This window comes from Diabrotica undecimpunctata, chromosome 3 (assembly GCF_040954645.1).
Source record: "Diabrotica undecimpunctata isolate CICGRU chromosome 3, icDiaUnde3, whole genome shotgun sequence".
Lineage (NCBI taxonomy): Eukaryota > Metazoa > Arthropoda > Insecta > Coleoptera > Chrysomelidae > Diabrotica > Diabrotica undecimpunctata.
In genome coordinates this window covers 87,040,155-87,049,574 of record NC_092805.1, presented here as the reverse complement: position 1 = coordinate 87,049,574, position 9,420 = coordinate 87,040,155, and the positions used below count along the sequence as shown (strand labels likewise).

Genomic DNA, 9,420 nt, shown 5'->3' with positions numbered 1-9,420 from the left:
ATGAAATATATATATATATATATATATATATATATATATATACATATATATATATATATATATATATATATATATATATATATATATATATATATATATATATATATTATGAATTGCAAATTATGACTCTTATGTATCTATATATATATATATATATATATATATATATATATATATATATATATATATATATATATATATATATAGGTATATATATTATGAATTGCAAATTATGACTCTTATGGTGTTTTTTAAACTTTAATTTGCCTTAGGCTTAATTTTGCAAAACAAATAAATTTCTCTGAATTAATTTTTATTCTCAGAACTATTTTTTATGGATAATTTTTCTACGTAGCTTCAAAATAATATCTATACTATTGCTTCCGAGGAAGAAATGGACAATGGAAAAGAAATAAAAATAAATAAATTTGTGATTTTTAAAAATTACTTTCAATTTATTAAATCAAATAAATTGTTAATTAAACCAAACATATAACCTATACTTTAATACATATAATTAAACTTAAAAATTCTCTAATGTTCATACACAAATTATTAATACTTATTATGACTTGTACTCAAAAAAAATCTCTTAATTAAATTTTATATTTATTATGAAAGCGAATAGCTGAACAAAATGTTCAAATAAACAAATAATCAAATTAGTTATGATATCATTACGAGTGTGGTTGAAAGTCCTTTTTTATTGTATATCAGACTGACCTTTTATTTACACAATTTTTCTGTTGACTCCTGTTCTCTTCCGACTGTGCTCTGACCATCTACTGCTCGAATTATTGGATGCTTCACACACCCCTCTTCTCCTCAGCTGGTGAAAGTCTCTCACACACACTAACGCCACTTCAGTTTCTTCAAAACACCTCCTGGATAAACACCTATCCCACAGAAACAAACTTTCTTACTAATGGACAGGATTTTCACTTCACCGATTAGCAGTACATATATGCTACACCTGTTTTCCTTACTACAGGATGTAAATTCCGCTTTGAACTGCTACTACTCCTTTGGCTTGTTCCACAGATACATCAAACACTATACACAATTTTTATTTACAAGCAACTCTGCTCACTTTTACTGTAGGCTATGGAGCAACAAAACAACCAGCTTCTTCAAAACTTCAGAACACAGTAAAATCTCATCCGTCATCGCAAAATCGGCTTGGCTCGTTTTCCTCCTATAAAGATATACCTTAAATTCCAACCAATCACATTCCATATTTCCTCAGTAAACAAACTCGCTGTTGTCCTTATATCATTTGGTATTTCCAATTTCATAAATAGTTCATTTCTTTTTGTTAACAAGTCTCGATATAACAATATAACTAAATATCAAGATTATTATCTACCCTCATCTTTTACTAAACGCTTTCTCCTTACTTTGAAAATTCTGTGTACGAAAGATTTCTATTTTGTATTTAAAGAATTCCTATACCTGTGCCTTTGACATATTTGTTTATTAAAAACCGACTATTGCTATAATATCGATATCTATCTGCTTTATCATAGCTTAGAAAAACCATTACTTATTCTTATCTATTTGGTTTTTACAGAAGTAATTTTCGTATTTATTTGTTAAATAGAGTTTATTGGTCGATGAAATTAAATATATATTATGATTTTCTTTAAATATTTTAGACCAATTCAAACCAAAACAATAGGTTTATATATATATATATATATATATATATATATATATATACATATATACATATATATATATATATATATATATATATATATATATATATATATATATATATATATATATATATATATATATATATATATATAGATAAATAAAGGCAGAGAAGAAGAAGAAGAAAATGTATTAATTGTATACATAAAATTTAAAAATATTTGTTTCTTGCAAGAAATGTAAAATACCAATCAGACAGTGGCGAAGGAAAGTATTCAACAGGGCAGAATGGAAGAACATTGTTAAGCAGGCCAAGACTCACAAAGGGTTGTAGCGCCATTAGAAGAAGAAGAAGACCTATTTGTCTGTCTATTGTTAACATAGGTAATGATTTTACCCAGTATTAAGTTTTCTTTGTTAACATATTTGTAATCTAATCGATACTATTCATGGAATTGTTTATTGGTGAATGATTGTTAAGTTCTATAAGAGAAGCACTCACTCATAATTGTTTATTTAGGTGCTGGCTTATTTAATATGAAAATAAGTTATATGTAAATTTATCAATTAATATAAATACTATGTGTGTATGCAATCAAATTACGGTACCTGTGATGTTGATGTATACTTCTTCTTCTTCCTCAGTGCACTGGGCTTGTTCGGGAACAGAAATCTTCTCAAAAAGGTCGCGTGGTCAAGGTTACACAAAATACTGGAGTGTTTAGCGCGCCGATTTATACAGGACTATGTCTAAACTCAGATTGAAATGCGTGTCGTCAAGTAGCTTGCTCCCTTAAGACTAGAGGGGGGGGACTGTACAGGTCCGTATTAATTTACGATGACAAGACATACACACACGTTAAGTAAAGAATTAAATATAAAAAATAAAATAATAAAAATTATTAATAAAAACTGAGAATATATGTGGAGGGACGTAACATTCCCACCCACCAAAATGCATATTTGCATTTTTAGTCAATATAAGGCAAAGGGCATAGCTTAACCAAAGGTCGCCGAAGTTCACCTTTCGCGGTTTGTACGAGAGCTACGCGAGCAATATCATCTTGACCAAAAATTAAAGTTTTAATTCGACCCATTTGCCATTGTAAGGGAGGCTTGGTCTCATTACGTATTAATACGAGTGTACCTATATTAGGGTTACCCTCATTTTTATGCTACTTCGAGCGTTGATGAAGAGTATGTAAATATTCTCTACTCCATCTTTGCCAAAAGTCTGCATGTAATCGTTGCAGCAATTGCCAACGACTTAGTCTATTTAAATGAACATCACTGTAATCCCGATCGGGAATTATCTTTAAAGGCTCTAGTGTAAGAAAATGACCAGGTGTTAACACTGAAAAATCATTTGGATCATTACTGACAGGACATACGGGACGACTATTTAAGATAGTCTCTATTTGTATGAGTAATGTATTGAATTCTTCATAGGTTAAAACCTGTTCGCCTATGACTCTAGACACATGTGTTTTCACGCTTTTTATACCCGCTTCAAACAATCCACCAAAATGGGAAGCTGCCGGAGGATTTAAATGCCATGTAATGACGTCGTTTTTATCAAAATGTGACTTAATGTCTTCTAAATAGGATTTTGCTCCTACAAAATTTGTTCCGCAATCAGAATAGACAACAGAGCAACGTGCTCGGCGTGCTATAAAACGTCTGAATGAGGCTAAAAATGCCTCGGTACTAAGTTCAGATACCAATTCTAAGTGCAAAGCCTTAGTGGCAAAGCATACAAATAGGCAAATATAGGCTTTCGTTCGTTTAGCATTTTTAAGCTTATTGGCTCGTATCAGAAAAGGACCGCCAAAGTCGACGCCAACGCAAGAAAATGGTTTGGCCTTGGATATCCGTAGGTCGGGAAGAGCCCGAGGTTTTAGTCTCCAACAGGAAAGACATTTTGAAAGAACACTACGAATAACACGTTTGGATGAAATTATCCAAAAGTTTTGTGACAAGGCGAAGTGCGTACCTTGAATGCCTGCATGTAGATGTACAATATGAATTTCCGAAATAAGTAATTTGATAAAATTACCTTTAGAAGGTAAAAGAAGAGGAAAGCGCTTGTCATACGCTAATTCTGACTGGCTAAGTCTTCCGCCCACTCTTAGGAGTTCATGTGAATCAAAGAAGGGATTTAATTTTTTCAAATATTTGAATTTTATAGAATTACCTTTAACCTGTTCTATTTCCTCCTTCAAATATCTTTGTTGCACTAATCTAATTAGTTGATTAGTGGCGTTACTTTGTTCCTGAATAGAAAGCTTTCCAACTGTTCGTTGATTGACTGATTTTAGGTTACCAACAAATCTAAGAACATAGGAAAAGATACGTTTTAATTTTGAAAAGGAAGAAAATCGATTACAGAGATTATCGACAAATTCATCAGATGGAAAAGACAAAAGACAACTTTTCTGTTTCAATTCTAAGTTATGTTCGATAGAATCGGTCAAAGAGAATGACCAGTTATCTTCAGTAGTGCGAAGAAACTCCGGACCCACCCACCAAGCAGGAGTATTTAAGAAATCCTCAGGGAAAAGTCCACGGGATCCGTGATCCGCACTATTTAATGAAGAAGGAATATATCGCCAGTGTTTTGAAGCTATCCTGTCTTGAATATAAGAAATTCTGTTACTGACGAAGGTTTTCCATTTATATGGCTGTGAATTAATCCAATGAAGAACAACAGTCGAATCTGACCATGCGTAAATTCTACTAAACTGTATAGTGAGAGTCTGCAGTATATAAGATAATAATTTACTAAGAATTACTGCTGCATTGAGCTCGAGACGAGGAATAGTTTGTACTCCATACCATCGCGTATGCTGGTATCGGCAACTGGACCCTCTTTTACAACTTCCAGTTGTATAAAAATGACAAGGGACGGTTTTCTCTCCGCACCAGTAACTATGCGGATTGCAACAGACTAACACCTGGACTTCGGTGTCTTTAAAGATCTCTTCCACCATATTTCGGATAACCCTCCAATCTAATTGGCGGCACTCCAACTTTGGCATGGCTAACTTTTGCACGTCGGACTCCAGTACGTGCTCTCTCAATTGAAGTAAGTCTTCCCATACATCTCGGTAGGTAGGTTGGTCACGGGCAGTGTCTTTTGTTACCAGGTAGAAAAGGTAACGTGATGCATCTTGGAGTTTCAAGGTTTTACCGGGAGCTGGCACTTGGCATTGAAGTTCTGCAAGTCGACCAAACTTTCTTCGAAAGACGGATGCCAACCCTGGTGCGTCTTTGATATTGGCCGGGATGGTAAGGGCCAGCGAGTAGTCATCGGGGAGCGCGAGTAGATCTTGCTTTTCTTCAGTGGTAACACCATGTCTCGCTTTACCGGTACCTCCATAGACACCCATGAATTCCTCAAACGTGAGGTCAGACACATCGTGGACTTGGTTTACTTCCACTTCTTCATCTACGTCGTGGTCACCTTCGAAAGACGCCAGCCGGTTATGGTGTACTATCATCGGCTTTCCCCTCGGAATCTTGCTTATTCGGTAGATGACATCGTTGATCTTCTCCATAATGAGGTATGGACCTTCCCAAAACTGCTGCAATTTGGGAGAACAACCTTTTCGCTTCTTGGGATTATACAGCCATACTTTGTCGTTCTTCTTAAAGCAACCCTTTTCGGCTTGTGTATCGTACCGTTTCTTCATTCTGTCGCTAGCGATCTGAAGGTGGGAACGGACCAACTCATGTACATCGTCCATCCCACTTCTGACACCACTGTGATGAGTTTATTTCAATGTCTATTTAATTTATAATGTCTTGTTCTTATCTTAATTCATTAAAAAGCACAATAACTGATATTAATTTATTTATCACTAAATATACATAATTTATTAAAAAGCGAACGTAACATTTTATCGTGAGCGCGTCTTCAGAATTAACTGTTTTCTATTCTCCAAAAAGTCCTGTTATATATTCACTACTGTTAGACTGGAAACGTCTACGGCCTTCTAGACAGAGCGGCGAATTGTTCTCAGAACCGGTATGGTTAAATCGGCTTGTCTCCAGAAGGTTCGAATTGTTGTTTTTATTACAAAGGGGGACCCATCGTGTGTCAGGTAGGCATTACCTAAAAAATACGTGAATGAATGAAAATATTAGTAATAAATATATTTACGGTTTTGGGTCAGAATTTATCGTAACAACAGGAAGCTTGAAGAGGTAAAATTTTGTAAAAGAAATCATCAGATGATGGATTCCATCCAAGTCTTAATACCTTCAACGAAGATTGATCTAAGTCAAATGAAAAAGACTGTTGCAGAATATGATCCAAAGGAATATTAGCGAGAGAGAATAACTGAGGGGCATTGCTTGCCCATTTTCGTAACGCAAATCCACCACGTTTCAATAAAGATATTAATTCTTTTATAGCAAGAACACTATTTTCTAAAGAATCCTTTCCTGTCACCACATCATCTACGTAAGTATCTTTGAGGAGTATAGATGAGGCTACAGGTAAGTCCGGTTCGTCGAGTGCTAGCTGCTGTAGAGTACGAATTGCAAGATATGGTGAGCTAGACACACCGAAAGTAACCCGAGTAAGTTCGTATTCAGCAATAGATTCCTGTTCCGAAAAACGCCAAAGTATTCTTTAAAATCTTTGTTGCTCAGGGGCGATAAGAATCTGAGTAAACATGAATTTAACATCTGCAGTAAAGACATATTTATGAAACCTGAATTTAAGCAATAAATTTACAAGATCATTTTGTAATTTTGGACCTGAATATAACGTATCGTTTAAAGACGGAAAGTTAGGGGCGTGTGCGGAAGCATCAAACACAACGCGCAATGGAGTAGTACTGGACTCCTTGTAAATACAATGGTGTGGTAGATAATAAGCATTATTTATTGCCGTACTTGGCTGAATAGGATTTAAATAATGATTATCTCTGAAACTTTTGATAAAGCTTGAATATTGAATCTTAAGTGATTCATTTTTGGCAAATCTGCGCTCTAAAGAACTAAATCTTTGTAAGGCTAAACGTTTCGTGTCGCCAAAAGAAGGTATTTCGTTTTTGAAAGGCAGCTTTACTACAAATCTGCCCTCGGAATTTCTATAAGTGGTATGAGTATACAGCTTCTCACAGAATGAGTCTTCCGGAGAATAAGATTTAACTTCTGGTACTTCCTCAATGGCCCAGAATTGTTTTAATGTCGCATCTAATTGCTCAGAGTCATTAGCAGAAAATGACGTAAAAAAGGAATGAATATTTGTTATATTTGTAGGTGGAATATTTCCCATCAAAACATAACCGAAACTTGTTTCAAGAGCTGAAAGCTGATCATTACGGGTTTTAATAATTCCTTATGTTAAGATGTAAGGAAAGATATTTGCTCCTAATAGAACATCAACTTTACCTGGAATATTTGCCATTTTATCAGCCAACCTTAAATGTTGAAGATACGGCAAGTTGTCTAAAGAAATTGGAACAGTTGGCATGTTTTGACAGATTTGAGGAAGAATTATTGCATCTATCTCGCAATGAAAGTTTATGTCATAAGACGAAGAAATGTTCAATTTTACGCCTGATTTGGCTGGGGTGCACATTCTATCAAGACCTTGTATCGATAAAGCCGCATTGAATTTAGGGAGACTTAATTTGTCTGCACATTCTTTACTAATGAAGTTAGCTTGAGACGCACTGTCTAATAAGGCTCTAACTTCCAAGGCTTTACCAAAACGATCGAGAACATAGATTGTAGCTGTAGCTAGCAAGACATTATTTGTCAAAGTATTTGATAAGGCGGATACAGAAGGCATAGGATCGTTAGATGAACTAGCAACCTCGTTGTGAGAAGAAGAAGAAGAATGATCATTCGCATTGAGATTATCAAAATGAAGAGCAGTATGATGTTTTTTATTACAATGTGTACATCTTTTGGATGAAAGGCATTTGATCGTAACATGGGTTTTAGACAAGCAGTTTATACAACATTTATTCTGTTTAGCAAAGTCAAAACGTTTTTGAGGTGATTCAGCAAGAAATTGATTGCATTTAAATAAAGCATGATCCGAACCACAAAATAGACACTTATTTTTGACAGAACTGGTCAAAAATGTAGAAGTTTGACGAGATGAATACCTTACGTTATTAAAAGTATCGGAAATAGTAGATTTAACATTTTTGCTGACTTGTCTTTTATATGACTCCAATGAAGTGCAACGCTGCAATGCGAACTTATAAACTTCCTCATAGGAAGGTACATTTTTTGAAGCAAAGTGTAATTCGAAAGCTCTAACTGTTTCTACATCCAATTTGTCCATCAGTAAATTCATTAGAATAAAGTCCCATTGAGCGGGAGAAAAAAGTAATTTTTCTAAAGAGGCTAAATTTTCATTGAAAATATCTAATAATTTTCTAAGTGAAACAGGATCATCAGTTTTAACCACACTGGCATTTTGAATATTTTTCCATAATGCTCTAGATAAGTCTCGTTTACCTTCATAGCGATCAATTAAGGTGTTGTAAGCAATTATATAATTAGAATCTTGCAGCTTAATGCTTTTAACTAAATTGTAAGGTACTCCCTTAAGTGATTGCAGAAGATAACTAAACTTTTCTATATTAGAAAGATCAGAATTATTATGTACAAGAGCATTATATAAATCTATAAATGTGGGGAAATCTGTAATCTCGCCCGCAAATATACTTAAATTCAGTTTAGGAAGATTTACGTTAGTTTTTGATTTGATATGTGGATCAGCGGACATATTTTGAGTTCCACTAGTAGTATTATTTAATAAAGAATTATGTTTAAAATAAAGAGAAGCTATTTTATTAATACTATTAGCAAATTCAAACCTAATTAATTCCTCCGAATCCAAATTTGCGTCTTCCTCGACAGCAATTAAATTAATTAATTCGGTATGCTGGTTATTGAAACTATTATTGATCGCTTCGTAATCTTTTGCAGCAAAGAGAAACCCTGGAATTAATGAAGCATCAACCAACACTTTATCTGCCAGCTTTCCCATTTGTTTAATCTTACAAATGTCAACGTTTCTCAATGCACGCAAACGAACAATTCTATTTGAATTTCTGGAAGACATTATTGTATATATAGAAAAAGAAATTTATGTAACACAAAGAACCTTTAAAGAATGATCTCAATAAATTCAGTATGTACTCGTATATGTAATATATGTAATACTTTTAAAGTTATGAAACTCAATAAGTATCAGTAAGAATAAATATTTATTATATATGAGTATGTATAATCGAGCAAACAAAAAAACACTCCAAGTATTATTTAAACAAAACCCAAAATATATTTATTTAATTGTAACTAGAAATATACGCATAAAATATTTTTAAAAAACCAGTGTTTAATTAATATTGCGTTTTTTACAATTTCCTAAGTTATTTAAAATAAAATATATAATCATATAAACCCCTTGTATTTAAAGAATTCTAAATTGTAGATTGTAACAGAAATTGTACGTGATTTTTGAGAGTTTTGAAGGCTGTACCTAGATTTAACAATAGTTCAGGTAGAGACCTCGCTTGGGATTAACGGAGCTAAGATGCCAGATGTGTACCGCTAGTGGAATTTTTTCAATGATTTTAAACGATCTTTGAGAGAAGCTTTTGCCCAAATATTTAAAAATTTATATAATTTGATCACGTTTTTAATTGAATAAATTACTTTAAACAAATTTTAATGCGGATCTGAAGGACCAAATGAATCTATTTAAGTTCTATAAGAGAAGCACTCACT

The 9,420-nt window shown here is 33.5% G+C and overlaps 1 protein-coding gene across 1 annotated transcript; it reads right to left on the bottom strand.

Annotated features, from left to right (window-relative positions):
- Positions 1-2,831: 2,831 nt before the first annotated feature.
- On the bottom strand, positions 2,832-8,752 carry LOC140435943 (uncharacterized). The gene is made up of 2 exons (XM_072524654.1): positions 8,505-8,752; positions 2,832-3,588 (listed from the first exon to the last, which is right to left on the bottom strand). The coding sequence occupies exons 1-2, from the start codon at positions 8,750-8,752 to the stop codon at positions 2,832-2,834; spliced, it is 1,005 nt and encodes a 334-aa protein (XP_072380755.1).
- Between the last annotated feature and the right edge of the window lie 668 nt (positions 8,753-9,420).